Consider the following 20,578-nt stretch of genomic DNA (forward strand, 5'->3'; position numbering starts at 1 on the left):
TGTCTGCTTTGGGGCACGTTGTTAACTTGTGATTCAAGGTCCGTCGTCATTAATTCAGGAAACGCTTTTGTTTGCTTCCTGTGGGTCTGACACCTGAGTTTTTGTAAGAATTTGTGGTGAAAAATACACAACATAAAACTTACCATTTTACTCATTTTTAAATACAATTAAAAATGTTAAAACGGACAGTTGTGCAGCGTTGAGCACTTTCACATTGTTGTCCAACCACCACCACCATCCGTCTCCAGAACGTTTTCATTTTTGTCAAACCGGAACTGTACCCGTTCAACACTTAACTCCCATTCTCCCCTCCCCCAACCCCTGACAACCACTGTTCTACTTCCTGTCTCTATGAATTTGACGATTCTAGGAACCTCATGATAGTGGAGTCATACAATATCTGTCTTTTTGTGACTGATTTTTTCAGTTGGTACAGGGTCTTCAGGGTTCCTCTTGTATCATGTGTCAGGATTTTTTTAAGGCTGAGTAATATTCCATTGTACAAATAGACCATTCACCTGTTGGCGGGTTCCTAGGGAGCTGCCACCCTTTGGCTTTTGTGAACAGTGCTGCTCTGCGCACAGGTGTACAGGTATGTGCTTGTGTCCCTGCTTTCACTTCTTTGAGGTCTAATACTTAGGGTGGAATCACTTGCTCGGTGATTCTGCATTTATTTTTTTGAGGAATCACCACAGCGTCCTCCACTTTGTATTTGCACTACCCATAGGCAAGAGTCCCAGCTTCTCTGATGCTTTCAGATTTTTATGAGAATATTAGTTAAGGGATCAAAGTGTAGAGCCTCAAGATCCTCTCATATTTAGAAGTCAAAATCCTCTGGAGACTAGAGACTGCACTCGACACCCCCAACAGCCCAGAGAAGGGAAATACTAGTTCTGTCTTGCTTTGGTCTAACTTTATATTCACTGGCAGTCAACAAAGCTGTGTTTCAGATTAAGTGTGGTGAAAGTTAGCTATAGTTGTGTCTTGGAGCTACCGGGCTTGCATTGAGAGGCAGGAAAGATCATTTGTGAGGCTGGAAGCTGTGGGGGAGCGTGCAGGGCAGTTCACTCCATCTGATGCCCTGGAGGGCTGGTTGCTACAGACTCTGCCCAGGTGCCAGCAGCTGTGGCCCGCTGCATGCCTCCCTGGTCTAGGTATGCCTCAGCCTTGCCCAGTGAAGTGAGCCCTGTTGAGAGGAAGGCCACCTCATAGAAAGATCCCAGAGCAGAGGGACACAGCCCACGTATTCCCTGCCCCCTCTCCCTCTTAGGCTTTCTTCTAGGATTCCAGGTGTCCACCTAGAGAGGAGGGAGCACGTATGGAGCTGACCTACCCTAGTTGAGTCTCATGGCAGAGTCCTTTGGTGTGACCGCTGCAGAATGGAGTCCTTCCAGGCCTCCATTCATCTGGACCATGCATACAGAGCATCCCATTTGGCAGGGTGAAGTGTTTATATAAGATTTTAAAATGAAGCTATGTAGAAATAGATGATCTTGGTTTATAGTACGCTGCAAGGCAAACATCAGAGAACATCTTTTTCTTCTCGTGACACATGATATGTTTGAAATCAAACATGCGTTTTGTTTTATAGGGAATTTTGGCTGTTCTCAGGAAATTCTGAGCATTGCCGCCATGATGCAGATCCAGAATGTCTTTGTGGTCCCCTCAAACCAGAAGTCTCAGGCTGTAAGTCTGACTTTTTCCCCAAGCTGTTCATACAAGTCTTGCTCACTTTGGGCTTTCGTTCGTTAAAATTGCCCACGGGCTGCTGGTGACAGAGCAGCTTCAGTTGGGAGTGTTTATCTTACTTTGTGCCTGACAGTGTGCCAGAATTTTTCCTGCATCATGTCATTTTATCTTCAGTGTGAACTTGGGAGGGAGGTATTACTGTCACCATTTCTAGAGATTGAGGCGCAGAAAAGTTCAGTAACTTACGGCTGCTCAGCCAGAATTGGTGGAGTTGCCTTTCACGGTCCAAATCTTAACCATTGTCTTACTGACTTCATAAGTAAGGGAGGTTGTTTTCAAGGCTGCTCTGGGGGCAACCTTGGTGGGCTCATTAGGGATGCCAGGAGCTCTTGCCTGGGCACAGCAGGCCTGGCACAGCCAAGCTGCTGACAGGGCCCGCCCAGCCCAGGCATCCGTGATGAGTAGATGGGTGAATGCTGGAACGACTGTGAAGGAAAAGTTGTGATATTGATGTACACTTGAAATTAAGACAGTGTTGTAAATGAATTATACCGAGCTATTCATCCTGTAATGTTACCTCTAGGACAAGAGGCTCACAGGAGTCAGCTTCTAAACATTGCCTTATTCTTTCCAGATTCGAGTGCACCGAAAATTTGCTGTGGAGGAGGGTGACCATCTTACCATGCTCAATGTATATGAAGCATTTATCAAAGTAAGCACAGTTGCCACTGCAAAGGCCCCCTCCATGCTCCCGTCCATTGGAGGTAGTCTCTTGTTCAGTCGCTTATTCGTGTCCAGCGTTTTGAGACCGTGTGGACTGCAGCACGCCAGGCTTCCCTGTCCTTCACTATCTCCTGCAGTGCTGCTGCTGCTGCTGCTAAGTCGCTTCAGTCATGTCCGACTCTGTGCGACCCCATAGACGGTAGCCCACCAGGTTCCCCCATCCCTGGGATTCTCCAGGCAAGAACACTGCAGTGGGTTGCCATTTCCTTCTCCAATGCATGAAAGTGAGAAGTGAAAGTGAAAAGCTCAGTCGTGTGAAAGTGAAAGCTCAGTCGTGTCCGACTCTTAGCGACCCTATGGACTACAGCCCACCAGGCTCTTCCATCCATGGGATTTTCCAGGCAAGAGTACTGGAGTGGGGTGCCATTGCCTTCTCTGCTCCTGCAGTGCAGTTTGCTCAAATTCATGTCCAATGAGTTGGGGATGCTATGTAACCATCTCTGCCACCCCTTTCTTCTTTTGCCCTTGGTCTTTCCCAGCATCAGGGTCTTTTCCAGTGAATCGGCTCTTTGTATCAGGTGGCCAAAGTATTGGACTTACGCATCAGTACCAGACCTTCTTGTACTTGCCTGTTGTCAAGTAAAGTGATAACCTTGAGCTGCCAGAGAGGGAAGGTTGATTTACAAAGAGCCACAGGGAAGGGTTCTGTCTGATAGTTGGCCACTCTCATGGAGATACTTAAGACTGCTTATTGTTAAGTTCTCACTTGCCCTTTAGCACAAGAGAGTGAGATCGGACAGCAGTCAGATGGTGAGCAGGGTGATCAGCGTCTGTGTAGAGAGATGGGGCCCCAAAGGGCTCGTAATGACTTGAAGACCTTGTCCCATTAAGGGAGCTAAAGAGGGCAGAGTTGAGTGGCGCCCGCCACACAGCCTCCGTTGAGAGTTGTCTGTGCTCTCTCACCCTCGCTGTGTGTGCGTTGTCCTGCAGCACAACAAGAACTCCCAGTGGTGTCAGGAACATTTCCTGAATTACAAGGGCCTCGTCAGAGCTGCGACAGTGAGGGAGCAGTTGAAAAAGCTTCTCGTCAAGTTTCAGGTGCCCAAGAAATCTAGTGAAGGTAAGAATAAACTGCCACTGCTCATGACGCTCCTCTCTCTGCCCTGTGGAGTTGCATTCTTAGCGTTCTCAGGCCGGGCGGTGTGAGGCAACACAGTATACTCTGGACCCACACTGGGCTCATGTTTTGAATTACCTGCGTTGGTGAAAAGCTGCATGTGAAGGGAGCATGTTCCCCCCGCCAAGGAGGTCTGTTTTCATTTCCGAGGGCTGTTTTTATTTAAAATTTTTAACAAGCCCTGACAACACTTAGGAATCATTACCATTCTTTACCTCATTGTATGCCATGTGGTTAATTTTCCCTATTGTAGGCTTTGCAAGAAAAATGACTTTTACGTGGATAACATTTATGGCCATTCCGTATAAACTGCCTTTTATTTTCAGCTACAGGTGTTACTAAAGCATGTACTGTGTGTTTAGCCTAGACAGTCGCCAGGTGAGACGGAAGTGCTATGTAAGACAGTCTCTGGCCTCTGGCAGTGCCAGTGACTCCTGTTAGTTGAGGACATGCTCGGTTACACCACGGGGGTTTTACTTAATATTCTCTCACTTACTCTGCTACTCCAGGGTGTAGGTGATGTTATCCTTATTTTACAGAGGAGTTGTAAGGTCCCAGGGAGAAGTTAATTTAAGTTCGGGACAACACAGCTGGTAACTAGCAAAGATGGGCCTGTGTGGCGCCAAGGCACGCTTTCAGGGGGGTGGTGTGTCTGCTCAGCCAGTCAGCAGTTGTCTTTTGAACACCTGCTGTGTGCCAGGCCCTTGGAAGCACTCTTGGCACTACTAGCTCTTACTAACTAACTGCAGCGCCCGTTATAGGCCCAGCAGGGCTGTGTCTTCATACGTGAGTTCATTTAGTGCTCACAGAGCTCCAGTGAAACATGCGCTGCTGTGATCCCCATTCTTCAGATGAGAAAAGTGGGCTGAGAGGCAGTGAGTGATGTACCACATGGGGGTCGCACAGTGAGTGTACAGTGGCCTCAGAGCTCAGGCAGTTTCATTCCAGAGCTTTATGTTGCTTTCGTACTAAGGGAGACTAATTACATGATGACAAAGACGCGGTTCTTACTGTTGAAACAGTGCAGTGACGAGAGAGATTCCTACAGACACACAAAGTCCTGCACATGAGATTGTCAGTTGTCTTAGAGACTACAGGAATAGATGTTTGAGTGCTCATGGTGTACAGTGATGGGGATTGTAGTAGGAATGCAGGGAAGATGGAATCCTGGGGTCGGGGGGGACTGAGAGGGCTCACAGAGGGCCTTGAGTGGTGGTGGAAGTCCAGTTGAGCAGACTGGGTGGATTAGAAACCAGTGGCAAAGGGCTCACTAGGCAAGGAGGACTGTGGAGACAAGTGCTGGCAGAGGGGAGCATATCAGATGCTCAGAGGGTGTTGATGGATGACCACGTTCCTAAGAGAGGGAAGCATTGAGCCCGGGTGATTGGGTAAAATATCATCAGTACAAACAGGAAGCTCACAGAGGCAGCTAACTGGGGAGAAGCTGATCAAGCGCCTGTCTCCCAGGAGATAGAGAGCAGCCATACATCTGCATCTTTGTTTCTTAACCTGTTTTTCATTATCAGCTTGAAACAGCAGAAATGTGTCTTGGAGGCTCCAAAGGAAGAGCTCCAATTCTTTGGGCCTCAGTGAAGAAAGAATTTAGGAAAACACAAAGTGACAGATAAGAAGCGATTGATTAGAATAAGATGCTTGTGAGGCTTACAAGCGGGCGGGCAAGAAGGTGCCACACGGAGAACTTAGTGGGCTGCAGCTTTATAATTGAAGGGAAATCGGGGGAGGGGAAAAAGACCACCTTGTTCCTCATTCTTGAGTGGACATCAAGCTTCCATCTTCAGGTCCTCCTCCCCATCAGGCCAGGGAGCTTTCTTGTCCCTACATGGTCAAACAGGGACTGTCATGGTGCAGTGAAAATGAGCCAGAAGGTGGTAATGTAGACTAAAATGTGGTAAATCAGTGCAGGTTTCAGGATAACGCCACCTTTCCTCATGTTTTTGTTTTTAGCGTGGGCAGAGAAGCGTGACCTAAGAATCGTTAGCTTCCTGAGCTCACTGATGTGGGGTCTCATGCCACCATTCTTTCAGTGCTTTTGAGCATGTCTCCTGCTTCTGTTGCATGGTTTTGTTTTGAAGCAAGCCTGCTGGATTTTGTGGTTAATCATACCTGCTTTCTTGAATGATCATTAACTTAAATCTCCTATACTTTTTCACTACTTAGAATTCCCTAGTGGGATTAACTGTTTATCACCTGCTTTGTCCCTTCACTCTGTCCCTGTCAAACCCCTCGCTCAGGAGAAGAGTTACGTTGAATTTAAATTCTTTTTACCAAGAGAAATTCAGTACTAAGGGATAAGATTTTGTAAGATAGGGTTGAGCTCTGGAGGGCCACAATCCTTGTAATATTTAAGATTTCCCACTATCCTACCCCTTAAGGAGAGCAGTTTTTACCCCTTGGAAATGATCTCATTTTGGTAACAATGCACATTCTGCATAGATACTTCTTTTGGGCAAGTGGAGAGAAGGAACTGAGTCTAGGATCAGATTGTGTTTGGAAATGTAGATTTGCGATTTGTTTCAGTTCTGTGCTGAAGAACAATAGAGAAAATTATGGAAATGCAATAAATTAACATGCAAATTAAAAAGTTCTCTTCAAAAGGGAGGGAATACATGTATACTTGTGGCTGATTGACATTGACAGCAGAAACCAACACAGCATTGTAATTATCCTCCAGTTAAAAAAAAACTAGATGTTAAAGAAAACAGTGAAAAAATATTTTTAACAGATATAAAATAAGGGATAAAAAATTAAAAGCTTTATTATAGAATGAATTTATTTTAACATATTAAGAAAAAAAAAAACCTAATTTCCAAGTTGATAAATGGGCAAAGGAATGGAATGGAAAATTTTAAAAGAAGAAATACAGTAATAGTAATAAATAAGTGTATAGTTAAAGAAGGGGTACCTTTATGCCGGAACATTGCTGGTAAGAATGCAGTAAAACTGACATTCTCATACACCGTTGATGGCTTTGTAAATCATACCACTTTTTGGTAACCTATTTACCAACATACTATGTTTTGTTGGATCTAAGACAGCATTAAGACATACCATTATTTTATGTGTCGTTAAGAAAGAAAAAAATGTTTCCAATTATAATTATAAAATGCTGTCCTGATTTCAATGAGTTTAAGTGTAAAAAAGAATAAATCTTAGAATTGATGAAATATCGTATGTCATAAGCCATATGGATGGCATTATCGTTTTTGCAGAATAATTTGCATATATCATGTAGAAATCATCTAATTGAGCAGGCTTTATCCTTGGAAGATGTTGACTGTAGCAGCACAGACGCCACTTAAACTGAGATGTTTGAAAATTCTGAAGGATTACAAACTAACTGTAATCACAGAAATAATGTTGTAGTGTTAATGTCCCAGGTTGGGTCTTAGGGAAGGAACATCATTCCTGCAAAATGCTCTCCTAAAGAGGAGTTCCAAGGTCACTGGCCAGCCTGTGGAGTGCTCTGTAGGTTCTGGTGCCCAGCCTTGGTCTGGTCCTCTGTAGCTGGGGGTGCAGGGGAATGGAGGGGGGCGGTGGTCCCAGGTTAAGGAACAGTCTGACATGTTTCTATCAGCAGCCATTGTGGAGGGTGGGGACCCCTATAGATGGTGCCAGGGCAGGCACCTGGCACTGGGAATCCCGTTCAGGAGATGGTTTCAAGGCGGCTCAAGGCAGCCTGGGCTGGGCCTCACAGGACAGAGCATAGGGCAGGTGAGGTCTCATCTCATCCATCCCTGTTTGTGTAGGTGATCCAGATCCAGTTCTGAGGTGCATCGTTTCCGGATTCTTTGCAAATGCTGCGAGGTTTCATTCTACTGGAGCTTATAGGTAACATGATACTTTGTGAAGTCATTTGTGAAGTCACTTAAGTCATTAAAATCTTAAAAATAAACCAAACCCAACAGCAAGCTGACATGCAGAGAAAGCAGAGAAGTTAAATCATTTTTGTTTATTTGCACCTTGCCTCCTTCTAAAGATGCATTGAGGTTAGCTGTACAGATTTAAGCAAAATGTCCTAACTTTGTGGAAGTGATTCTCAAATGTTCAGCCCATCCACGTGTTGTAGGAGGATGATAGTTACAAGTCTGAAAGTGAAAATCGCTCAGTCATGTCCGACTCTTTGCGACCCCATGGACTATACAGTCCGTGGAATTCTCCAGGCCAGAATACTGGAGTGGGTAGCCTTTCCCTTCTCCAGGGAATCTTGGCAACCCAGGGATAGAACCTAGGTCTCCCGCATTATGCGTGGATTCTTTACCAGCTGAGCCACCAGGGAAGCCCAAGAATACTGGAGTGGGTAGCCTATCCCTTCTCCAGCAGATCTTCCCGACCCAGGAATCGAACTGGTTGGTGTCTCCTGCATTGCAGGTGGATTCTTTACCAACTGAGCTATCAGGGAATCCTATTACAAGTCTGCAGGCTGGTAACATATCTGTTGTAATCAGAGAGTAATAGAACTCGAGGGAACCATTACAGGTGCTTTCTCCTAGAGAAGTTAGTTTTGCTGTTGGGTGCTTCGTGACTTTTTAGTCTGCACAACTGAAGCTCCCCAGGTGCATTGTAGCCATGCTGGAATGTTGGTGAGCGTTCTTCATGTGCTGGCCAGCCCCTCCCTCTGCTGAAAACTATAGCCTGTCTCTTCCAGTTCCACTTTCCAGGTGTAGAAGATTCACTGATCACTGATGACCTCCGATAACCTCTAGTATATTTAAATTTGGTGAAAGCTAACACCTAGTTAGCCCTCTTTGCTCCAAACCAAATCATTCCAGTTTGTTGAAGTGTTACTTTAGTCTGTCTTTCTGTTTCTGAGCTGGTTTTAGTCTTGTAACTTCACTTTAGCCAGTTTTTTAGAGCAGTGATTAGAAGGTGCTCCTCTTTAATAAAGTGAAAGTGAAAGTTGCTCAGTCGTGTCCAGCTGTTTGCGAGCCCATGGACTACAAAGTCCATGGAATTCTCCAGGCCATAGTACTAGAGTGGGTAGCCTTTCCCTTCTCCAGAGGACCTTCCCAACCCAGGAATTAAACCTAGGTCTCCCGCATTGCAGGCAGATTCTTTATCAGCTGAGCCACAAGGAAAGTCCCTTCTTTAATAAGGGAGTGCTCAAAAGGCCCTCTCCCTAACTTGTCTTTGGGTTTTCCCCTGAGACTATTGTTAGCTTTTTCCCCTCAGAACATATTATAGTCCTGTGATCCTGAAGTCACCGTGGTGTCCCATTCTAGATACTGGGCTCTGTTTTTTGTTTTTTTAGGTTTTTATTTTCTATTGGGGTATAACCAATTACCAGTGTTTTGTTAGTTTCAGATGAACACCTTAGGGGACTCCGGCATACATATACGGGTTCCCATTCTCCCCCAAACTCCTCCCACTGGGCTTTGTTAATGAGCCCAGAATTGCATTGACTTTCTTTGTTTTTTTGGCAGCCAGGTCTCCTTCATCTAGTATTTGGTTGCTGACTGGGCCTCAGGATAGCACTTTACATTCGTTTCTAGTATGTTCTATTTGTCACCCCAGGCCAGGTGTTCCAGCATATCAGTGTCACGGTTCTGTTGCCCATCGTACGTGCTCTCCTCCCAGCTCCCAGCACTGAGCTGTTCTGTCCGAGGCAGCTCCGGACAGGCTGTGATCTTCTCCAGTGAGAACCATCGTTTTGTTGTCATTTTGATTACCCCGCTCTCCTCAAGAGTATTAATTAGCAATTCCCACTAGCATTCACAAAAGTCTTTCACCAGTATCCTCAATAGAAATACAGGCTACACAACAGGCCTCATGGTGGTCAGTCCCTTTGGGACAAAGTTCAGTGTTGGTCGCCTGATAAGACAGCCAGCACCCAGGGCAGTGGCTTTATTCCAGCGCTGGAAATGCGCTGGGTCATGGCCCTGAAGCACTTTCCTGACACACATTCCTGGCACCTGCAGAAGTGCTCTGTAATTATGGTTCGAGCAGCAGTGTTCTGATCTGTTAATCTTCTCTCATGAGCTGATCTCACCAATAGTTGTGTGTGCCGTAAATATTTTTTTGAATTAAATTGAATCAAATCTGAGTTGGCATTTGAAATTATTATCTCAGAGAAGTGGATAGTCCAGTATTGAGCTTTCTTTCCCCCCCATTTATAATTATCTCTTCCATGCTCTTTATGTTTAACCTTGTTAATAGAAAAGTTTATAGAAGTAATTGTATATATTACTTCTGTCCTCAAGGAAATTTTTGAAAGAGAACCTCTAGAAGATAAACATAAACATAAGCAGAAAAATGTCTCTCTCAGGTTGTTTGTTTTTTGGATGTCCATGTGTTGCTTTCCTTCTCCCTTTTTTAGCATGATTTATTCTTGATTTCTGGGGTGACAGTAGGGGAGGGGTCATAAAGGGCTTGAGAGAAGATGGAGAGGATAGTTTTGTTTGTGTGAAGTACAGCCTGCGTTTTTAATGAGTTTAAATGCATCTGTGGGAAGGTCTTGCTGAAAGTGTTTAAAATGTACTTGAGACAAAATTGCTCTGCTTCCCAAGGACCATCCGTGATGATCATGAATTGCACATCCACCCAGCATCGGTCCTCTATGCAGAGAAGCCGCCCCGCTGGTAAGCCCCCTCCTGCCCCTCTGCTTTGTCAATGCTTTGAAGGCAAGGCCTCGTTCTGGTTCGTCTCTGGGTCCCCAGCTCCTAGAGTCCAGGTGCCCAGTACACATTTGCTGACTCTGTTCTACAAAGAATTTCTACTCTGTCAAGGATCCCTGTAAGCCAATGGTCTTATTTCTCTGCCTGCTGATCCCCTCAGCAGACATTCGTGTTCACCCACAGACTGGGTGCTCTGTCCTCACTCTCGGTATAGCTGTGCAGAGAGAGGAATCCAGGTCCCATTCCACAGCCCGACAGAGAACAGATGGACTCCAGTACCTGGAGAGAAAGGCTTCCGTAGAGGGATGTATTTGATAGGTGGCTGAGGTTCACACTTCCACGGGCCAGGGTGTAAGGGCTGGCTTCAGGGAGCAGATACTGATACTCGCTGTGGAAGCTGATACGGCGGCAGGGTGTGGCATGCGCGATCTTAGTTCCCCGACCAGGAAGTGAACCCGTGCCCCCGCAGTGAAAGTGCAGAGCCTTGAACCACTGGACTGTCAGGGAAGTCCCTGGAAACTGATATCTATATTAATATATGCAGTCTTAAAATCTGGGGATTTAAATTACCTTCTTGGCTTGACTTTTTGGTGTCTGTTACCTCAGCCTCAGGCAAGCTCCCCCATCTTGTGTGTGTGCGTGTGTGTGTGTGTGTTTTGACAGCTTTATGGAGATATTATGTAATTCACATACACACAATTTACCCACTTAACGTGTATAGTCCTGTGACTTTAAATACATTCACGGGATTATATATCCATCACCACAATCAATCTTCTCATTAGCTTCTAAAGAAAACTGTTAGCAGTCATGACAACTGTGTGCATGTAACCCATATTCCTAGTAAGATATAGAATACTTTCATCTCTCTAGACAGTTCCCTTGTGTCGCTTTACAGTTAATTCCCAGCTCCTTTCAGAATCAGTGAGCCTTTGCTTCTATTTCTACATTTTCTAATGAAGTCATTAGACTCTGTTCAGAGTTGTGTAAACAAAAGCATAGGGAACCAGAAGGTTCAACTGAGATGTCCTGGAAGTCACGTGGGACTTAGAGTCTGCTCTGTGCAGTGAGCACACTGGTACCTACTACTCAGGTCATGAGGCTTAAGTGAGCAACATGAATACATTTGTCTAGTGTATGCCTGGCGCACAGAACAGGTGGATGCATTTTAAAAGTAAAGGGGAACCATCTCTAATTGTTGTGGTTCTGATTCTAATTATAATATATAGGAAAATAGCTCGTGATTTCTTTTTATTTCAGGGTTATCTACAATGAAGTTATCCAAACCTCCAAGTATTACATGAGAGATGTGACCGCCATTGAGTCTGCTTGGCTGTTGGAGCTGGCTCCACACTTTTATCAACAAGGAACGGTAGGAATGAACCCCCAAACCACCTGTTACCTGCCTCTTCATATTTTTAAATATACGTTTATTTTTCAATGTAATGTCCTAAACTTGCCTGACCCCCAACCCCAACCCGTGGTACATAGATGAAAGGCTATTACCATAGTCTCAGATCGTTCTGGGTAAAAACACCATACTGTTTGCTCACATGATACTTAAAATGCTCACATGATATTTAAAACGTGCATTTAAAAATAAATCCCTCCAGCTTACATGATAAAAAAAGGAGAATATATCTTTAACTCTTCCCCTCTCCCTCTGCCCTTTTAAACCATTTCCAAAGAAATTCTGTCACACTTTGGGCCATGTTCACAAGAAGCAGCACACATACTCTGATGAGGATTGCCTCGCCAAACATGTGTGCAAGCTTAAACCTGTTTCATTTTAAACACTTGGTGGGCGCATTGCTGTGTATGTAGTATATGCTTTTTTCTAAGGAAGACATGCATTAATTCAGCATCTTTGTCGTCTCTCATCTATTTTGTTTTTAGACTGTTTTTCTACCTCATTGTGGGCCACATTTCCTGCTTCTCTTGTCTAGTAATTTTTTGTTGTGTGCTGGACATTATGGGTGGTTTGTTGTGAAGAGTTGAATTTGTTGTCTTTTCTGTAAAGAATATTAAGTTTTTTCTAGTAGACAGTTCATACTGGCAGTCAGTTTAATTCTACCAAGACCTGACTTGAGTCTTTTTTGGGCAGGTGTCTAGTAGCCCTGCTCCCAAGACATGGACTTCTGATGTCTCAACTGGATGCCTAGGATGTTCAGTGAGGCCTTTGTACTCTGGCTGCTCAGAACTCCAGTGTCTCCAGCACTGTGCAGGCCTCCAGAATCTCCTCCATACCAGGTCACAACGCCCCAGTACCTGTTCTTTGCCAGCCTTATGGACCCTTGGCCTGCACCTCTGCAGCTTAGTATTCAGCCAGAGGTTTAAGGGTGGTAGCTCTGTGTTGATTTCTGGAGCTCCTCTTTTCTGATGCCCTGTTCTATAAATTCCAGCAGGCACAGCAGCTCTGAACTCTGATCCGTGTTTCCTCTCCCCAGCTATACTGTTCTCTATTTAGGATTCACTTCCCTCTGACAGGGGCTCCCCTGGTGGCTCAGATGGTGAAAGACTCTGCCTGAAATGCAGGAGACCCGGGTTCAATCTCTGGGTCGGAAAGTTCCCCTGGAGAAGGGAATGACAACCCATTTCAGTAGTTTTGCCTGGAGAATTCCATGGACAGAGGAACCTGGTGGGCTACAGTCCATGGGGTCTCAAAGAGTTGGACACTACAAAATGTGGAGAGCCATGCGGAGACCTGGAATGACTATAACTTTCACTCACCTCGAGTGTTTCCTTTTTCTCAAGGGTTACAGCCCTGTGTTCTCTGTTTCCCAGTACCTGAAAATTATCGCTTCAGATGTTTTGTCTAGTTTGACCATTGTTTACCACAAAAGGGAAACCAAAACCTGTTACTTCATCAAAGCTGTAGCCAGACTGCAGTGTTTTCAGACCAAAATGTGGCTTTATTGGTGCCTTTCAAAATTGGGAGAGTCCACATTAAATATGGATTTCAAGATTCTCTTGAAAGACATGTTGAATTTGCTGAGTTTCTGAGCCTGAGTCTGCAGCAGGGGCTGAGGAATGGGGCCTATTGTGAGTGACTCTCTCCAGGTCCTGCCTCCCTCATTTATCTCACTGGCTCAACTCCTGGAAATGTTTGAGTTGTGATCCTATAAAGGGAAGGATCTTTTCATCCCTCCCCCTCCAGCAATGTCGAGGGAAGTTGTCATTTTAAATCTTTCAATATTAAATCTTAAACCATCAAACAAAAAACATTTCAAACCTGTATAGTTCAACTTCCTGTATCCCCATCCAGGTATTTCAGCTAAAAATGAGATCAACTTCAGGGACTGATAAGAATGTAGTGTGTTTTCTCTGCTGCATTGGGCTGATAAGAATAAACCTGAAATGAAAGAAAATCTTCTTCCACCAAACCTCTCAGGTGGAAAGCAGCAGACTTCAGAAGTCCAAAAGAACAGTTAGAAATGCAAACTCGAGCTTAAGGAGAATGGTGCAGTTTTAAGCCCGCTTAGCATAACGAGAGGCAGGCAGTTAGAGAAGAGAGACTCTGAAGTTGTCTCAGGTTCATTTAGACTCTGGGAGAACAGGATTAACCCAGAAGCAGAGTCATTTTCCCTTCTCACCTCAAAATGACAGTTTTTCTAGGTCAAACCCACAAAGTTAAGGAGCAGACTGACTGCCCCAGAATTTTGAAGAAAACGGCAATGCCAAATTTGTCTTTTTTTTCCCTCCCCAAATGCCTGTTTTTCAGCTCATCTGCTCCACTCTGATGACTGCTTGTGATCAGAGTAATTTTAGAGAGGCTGGGCTCAGAAATCACCTAGTTCAACAACCTCATTGTACAGGCGAGGGCCCTAACCCTCTCCTACCCCAAGAAACTTGGTCCCTCCTTAACTAAGCAGTCCAAAGGCACTTCTGCTATTAACTTGTCCTAAATGGATTGATTTCTCCAAGAGCCCAGCCGCTCTCCAGTGGCTGCCCGTGCATGGTGGAGGGTCCTTGGCTGAGCGCAGCGTAGCGCCCCACAGCCATGCAGAGCCCACAGGTCATCCCCGGCTCTGTTCCTGGCATTGTTGGTGACTTTCCATTACCAGTGTTTTTTAGAGTGTTGCTCTTGCCCTGTTAAGAGGCCTGAAATGGTCCAGAGTCCGCGTTGTTTATACACAACATTCTCTTCAGAAATGAGCACCAAAAATGGCCCCACAGGCACGATGACCTCATCCCCATTCCTAAGCTAAGGCTTTGGGTGTTTTCCATTGGTGGGCGGGGTCATGTCAGGTGAACTACTCGGAGGAGAGAATTAGGAGACATCCAGCAAGACCCACGGCGGGAGAGGGGGACGGGGGACCTGTCCAGAGATTTGCCTTTCAAGTCCTCAGGCTTTTTCTCCTGATTCTGAGCTATCTTTGGGATTAAGGGAGAACCCTCTTCACCAGGGCCTTTGCTGGAATCTGTATTGGTTCTTTCTCGGGCATGGGCTTCCCTGGTGGCGCAGACGGTAAAGAATCCGCCTGCAATGCGGGAGACTTGGATTTGATCCCTGGGTTGGGAAGATCCCCTGGAGATGGGATAGGTACCCACTCCAGTATTCTTGGGCTTTCCTGGTGGCTCAGACGGTAAAGAATCTGCCTGCAATGTGGGAGACCTGGGTTCGATCCCTGGGTCAGGCAGATCCCCTGGAGAAGGGAGTGGCTACCCACTCCAGTATCCTTGCCTGGAGAATTCCATGGATGGAGGAGCCTGGTGGGCTACAGTCCATGGGGTTGCAAAGAGTCAGATATGACCGAGTGACCAGCACTTTGTTCTTTCTCTTCTCGGCCATAAGTGGTTAGAAAGTGTGACTTTCTGCGGCTCATTTACACCTGTGTCCTGCTCCCTCAGCACCCCATCCTGTTGTGCTTGGTGGGGTGCTGCGCCGCCTTCTGCACCTGCACTCTTTGAGGTCCTGAGGTTTTCTCTCGGTGATGGGAATGGCTGTCTCGAGGGCATCATAGGTGTGCCAAGAGGTGGGGTTTGGGCACTGAGCGTGCTGGGGCTGGCAGCCCTGCTCTGCTCGCAGCTGGGGGATTGATGTCCCTCCGGTGAAGAGCCTGCTGTGTGAGGCAGCATGCTCAGGATGTCGCCTGGCTGTTGGATTAGAACTATCGAGAGGGCAACAAGTCTGCCTCCGTTGGGGAACAGAGGACCTTTATTAAAAGCTTCTGTTTACACTCCCTGCTTCAGTTGCGTATTTTTTGAGTAAAGCACTTTTGGCTTTACTTTTGAGTGCTAAGGATGTTTGTATCCCCCAATCCTATTATCTGATGCCCGTGATTATAGTGTTAGTCTTCCTGGGTTGCTTACACTGCTACAGAGTGACATTTCTGAAAGAGAAACCAGGAAGAAAGGGTTACCAGGAAGTGTCCTGTTCTGTGTGTCTTCCCTGCTCTTGCACAGGCTTCATGAGAGCAGGACCTTGAGCCTCTGGGGATGGCTGGCTAGGTTGGCTGACCTTTTTGTTCCCAAGGGAAGGATACCTTCCCTTGACTGTTCTCAAGAAATTCTAGGAAACTCGAGGTGATCTTTGGTCTGGGCCTCTGAGCAGCCCGGCTGTTGGGCTGCAGGGCTGGCAGAAGGGCTGGGGCCGAGGGTGAGCCATGTCTCACTGACAGCTGCCCTCAGAGCCCCAGGCAGCCCGACCTCGGCCTGTGTGGCTTACTGAAGCCCTGGTGCCTTTGTTGGTCCCTTGGGCTTTTCCCCTCTAAACTTGCCTGTGGGGCAGGGCGTTTACTGAGAAAGTGTGAACCAGGTGGAAGCTTTGATTTGGTCACTTCCGGGGAATCATGCTCAAGTCTGCTTCCTTTGACCCACCCCAGCAATGGTGTTTTCTCTTCTCTTGCAGCACCTGTCCCTAAAAGCCAAGAGGGCCAAGGTCCAGGACCAGTGAGCAGAGCTGGCGGCTGCTGCAGGGGCTGCTCAGTGTCCCCTCCTCCGTGCTCTCACCCCCAGCCCAGGGTGGACAAGCTGTTGTCGGCTCCTGTGGACCCTTCAGCGGCTCTGCAGTGGGCTGCAGCCCGTTCACAGCCCCCTCCCGCCCGCTCCCCTCAGCATCTGCATTCCTTACTGGGATCCGGAGGAGTCTGTGCCTGGGTGGGAGTCCTGCTGCGCAGGAGTTGGAAAGCCCGTGCTCTTGGCTCACCCAGCACCCTCCCTGGCCCAGCGTGCCCCTGTCACCAGGCATGAACTCCAGCCCAGCTTCATGGGGAGTAGGGAGGAAGGTGGGCTGCTGCACGCTGAAGCACCACGTGGGGTGGGCAGGGCTTTGTTGGGCTGGCCTTGCTCTCCCTGCTGGGACCCCTCCTCTATTGACCAGTGAGGTCCTTGGCCAAGTGTGGACGTGGCGCATATCTATGATGAGACCCTGGAAATGCGGCGGATTTCTGCCAGTAACCCAGGGGCATGTTTGGCGGGCACAGGGGCTCCCACGCCAAGTAGCTTCTGTTTCCCTCTGCCCATGTTCCTGTTTGTCTGCAGCCGGGAGATTTGCTAGGACTGGCAGTCAACAGAGAGGACCCCTGGGCACAGGGCTCCTTGTCTTCACAAGCAGCTTAGCTTCCCCTCCACGCACGGTACCATGTCCCGATGCCACTAGTGAAAGCTCATCAGCTCGAAACCCATCCCAGATCCTCAGTAGCAGAAATTCACAACCGTGTAGAGGCTCTAAGCTTCTGTAGCTCAGGAACAGAACTTGTCCGTTTGTCTTCTGTGTGTTTGCTTGGGTTCTTGTGAGAAGGCGGGGGCCCTTCCAGCAGGCACTGGTGTCATCGCCCCGGGGCTGCTTGGCTGTGATGATGTCTGCAAACACATAGCTTGAAAGTTTATTTTTGTACTGATCCTAGTTTGGATGTGCCACTTTGGCACCAAACGTGTATGTCATTTTTATTTCTGTTTTATAAACATGTAAATAATAGTGGTAACTTGTTAATAATAGTAAACCTTTATACGTAAAGTAAATGTAGTCCCTCCCATCCATGGTTCTCCTGGTCTATGTTTTAAGACAGTCCAATGAATTTTTACAAGCGAGTGCTTGACATCAGCTGAGAAACCAGAGGCTTGGCACATAGCAACTCTGGGGTCATGTGGGCACAGGGAGCCCCATAGAGCAAGATCATGTGATCAAATGCCCTCCAGACATCCTTAGAGCGGACATGGGATGTTGTTTATATAAAGTCCCAAAGAAGTGCCAGTTCTCACCAGTTTCTGATTGGGATCCTTGTGGGGAAAGGTCAGAAATGCTTTCATAAAGTCTGAATTTAGGACGACCAGGGCTGATCCTGTTGAACTTCTCTTGAGGTGGGAGGAGGCAAAGGGTCAGAATCCACATCCCCTGGGGGCGAGACCACACATCAAATCAGGAGATCAAACAACAGTCCGGGGTGCAAGCTGAAGACAGCAAGGTGTCCCCGGCCACCTCTGCCCGTGGGTCCCATCTATCGCTGTCTCTCCACCTCTTGGGCAGCCCCCAGCAGGGCAGGCAGGCCTCCCAGCGTTGTGGCCTGTGTCACATTGCAGCCCCTCGTGTGTGGAGATGGATCATCATGAAAGGCCTGTAACCGTGAAATGCCAGCCTTGGCCCCGAGGCCCCTTTACACGTCTCTGCAGGACCACGTGACCTTGTCAGAGGGTGCTGACAGCCTGGCTGAGAGACCAGCAGGGCCTGATGGCCTGGCAGTTCCCAAGACTTTGTCCCCCAGTATTCCACAAGAATGAGCTCTCTGAAGGCCCACACAGGCGCTCAGATACCATTAGTGACATTTCCACGACTTTGCAGTGTCTTCCTTCTGAAGCCAGCTGCTCGTGTTGGATGGCGCAGGGGAGTCCGTGCTGGGAGGTGGCATGGGGTGGTGTCATCCTGAAGCCCAGGGACGGGCCCCTCTGTGCTCGATCACACTCTGCGGGTTCTGTGCCGAAGCCGGTCTCCCCGAGGGCTGGAGGGTGCCATCACAAGGAGGGCCCTGGGCCAGGCAGCGCTCCGGCTCGTCTCCGGCCCGTCTGCAGACACTGGCTGAGCACCTGGGCCGTGTGTGTGTGACACAGGAGTGGGGTGGAGCTGTTCGCCAGCAAGTGACTGGGTGAGGGGAACTGCAGGGAGGCAGGGGACAAGGATGATAGTGGTGAGGGATGGCAGAGGCCACGGCGGTGGTTAGAAGCCAGTCATCATCCAGAAAAAGCTTGCTCATAACAAGACCCTTCCTTGTGAACCTACAGAGCGTGCTCAAGTTCTTCTGTCCTGTCTGTCCCTCCCACCTCACCCTTTCACTTTGGCCATGAACGTGGAGAGTCGTCCAGTCCTGTGGCTCCTCTGTCTGGCACCAGCTTCAGCACCAGCACAGCCTGTGACCACTGCTGCTTGCTCTTTGTGGCCTCGGTGCCAGTCTGGGCTCCCCTGCCTTCCATCCCTGTTCTCAGCTCCACTTTTCAGGACCCAGTGCTGATGGCTTCTGGTCAGTCCATTTCATAGGGTTGAGTGGTGGGGTCACAGGTCTGAGGTACCTAAATTTGGATGAGCACAAGACCCCATGCTGGAACCACAGCACCAAATCTCCTGTGGTGGGACCTGGGAGCCTGCAACTTGAAAAGCTTCCGCCCAGATGATTCTAATGATGTGGTGGCTTGGGGACCACTGGTAAAGGAGACAAGATGTCATGAGGACCTCAACTCAGGAAAGGAGGTGAGCCACCAGCTGGGCAGTCAGGAGGAACATTAGACTTGAGTGACAGTTTTGACACAGGTTGTATTCTAACCTGTACCAAGACCCACTCTGAGCCCACTGGCCTGCTTCTCCAAAGCACTGGGGTTGGAATTTAACTCCCGACACAGGTCATGATGATGGGCGCCAGTGTTGGCCCATGATGACTTTTCCTGACTTCTCTGTCCAAATAAATGGTGAGCATTTCATAATTATGCTGTATATAAGATTATCCCATCCTTTTGTCTTATTTTTTGTGTGCTAAAATGTTCTTTCTTTTAGAAAATAATGGTGATATTAGATGGTAGCTTTAAAAAAATGTTTTCCTTGGAAAAATAAAATATTAACAGTCAAACTGCCCTGGTGGTCCAGTGGTTAAGACTCTATGCTCCCAATGCAGTGGGCTTGAGTTCAGTCCCTGGTTGGGCAACTAAGAAATGATATGCCGCATGGCATGGCCAAAAAAAACTAAAAAGAAAAAAATTGTATACGAGTTTCCTGATTAAAAAAATTCAAGGGGCTTCCCTGATGGTCCAGTGGCTAAGACTCTACACTCCCAATGCAGGGGGCCTGGGTTTGATGCTGGTCAGGAATCTAGATCCCATGTGCCGCAACTAAAAAGATCCTGCGAGCCATAACAGATTTGATGTAGCCAAAATAACAGCAACAACAACAACAAAACTGGTTGATGAAATCCCCAAACCCAGGAGCCACTAGTCTGTGGGCTAGAGAGGACTGTGTGGGCCAAACGGCAGCTCAGCAACAAGCATCACATCTCTGGGAACACAGAGCTGCCTTGTCAAACAACTGAATTGCAACTGGGCTTCTGGAGCTGCAGAGGAACTACCTGTCTTCACATAATTGGAAGGATTCAAGGTGACAGGACTCAGCCCCCGGGTCACTGACTTCACCTTTTGATAAGATCAGATATTTTCCACCCTCTAGTGACTCACCTGGATGTTTCCTCACCCTTCCAACCTGTTTGTGTGAAATACAACCGGCATGTGTTTTTGATGCCTGATGGAACCCTGGATTTCCGGCGTTTCCTCTGTTTGTCCTGCCATTGGACCTAGAAATGGGCTATCCGCCCATTTCATACTTGGCCACTTTGGGGCGGCTAGCTAGTCGGTGTCTTCTGGAGGGAGCTTGTCCCTGGGTCCTCAGGGTCACTGGCGAACCAAGAGGAAGTTCTGGCACTTCTGGTGAATCCCAGAGATGGTGCCTTCTGCATTCTTGGGTGGTACTGAACTTGTTCAAACAGGCTGTCTCCTTGCCTGACAAAGGGATGCCAGGGCATCATTTTCCCTGGCCCTGTGGCCTGCGTGGCTTCAGCCTCACTTGTGGGCTCTGCTGAAGGCAGAGATTGAGCCAGAGCGGCTGGGAGATGCACAAGGGAGTTGGTGTGGTGGTGAAGGACCCGGGGGGAGCATGCCCCAAATCTGTAGCCAGGCGAAGGCCGGGCATGAGCTGCTGCTCATGGCGGGTCCATTGACTGAGGTCTGGGCAGTGGCTCTGAATACGAGCACCCTGGCCAGGGTTTTCCGTGGCCCTAGACTGATGGGTGAACTGTTAACATGACCCAGAGTAGCCCCGGGCCCTGCCTCCAGCCCAGTACGCCCGGACCCCAGGCCCCAGGGCAGGACTTGGCTGGCAAGGAGT

At 47.7% G+C, this 20,578-nt stretch overlaps 1 protein-coding gene across 7 annotated transcripts in view; it reads left to right on the forward strand.

The window, feature by feature from the left end:
* The window catches only part of DHX35 (DEAH-box helicase 35), a 69,623-nt gene extending 52,425 nt beyond the window's left edge, over positions 1-17,198 (forward strand). For 5 of the 7 annotated variants that reach the window (XM_055545027.1, XM_055545028.1, XM_055545032.1 and 2 more), the window contains 7 exons: positions 1,592-1,686; positions 2,324-2,401; positions 3,403-3,532; positions 7,357-7,438; positions 10,114-10,185; positions 11,482-11,593; positions 12,326-12,634. In XM_055545027.1, the coding sequence (XP_055401002.1) occupies positions 1,592-1,686; positions 2,324-2,401; positions 3,403-3,532; positions 7,357-7,438; positions 10,114-10,185; positions 11,482-11,593; positions 12,326-12,601 (845 nt within the window). In that variant the 3' untranslated portion in view covers positions 12,602-12,634. Of the gene's footprint in view, positions 1-1,591; positions 1,687-2,323; positions 2,402-3,402; positions 3,533-7,356; positions 7,439-10,113; positions 10,186-11,481; positions 11,594-12,325; positions 12,635-16,072 lie in introns of those variants that run through there. The other 2 variants (XM_055545029.1, XM_055545031.1) reach the window with 1 other exon arrangement.
* The last annotated feature ends 3,380 nt before the right edge of the window (positions 17,199-20,578 follow it).

The sequence above is a fragment of the Bubalus kerabau genome, chromosome 13 (assembly GCF_029407905.1).
Source record: "Bubalus kerabau isolate K-KA32 ecotype Philippines breed swamp buffalo chromosome 13, PCC_UOA_SB_1v2, whole genome shotgun sequence".
NCBI classification, from domain to species: Eukaryota; Metazoa; Chordata; class Mammalia; order Artiodactyla; family Bovidae; genus Bubalus; species Bubalus kerabau.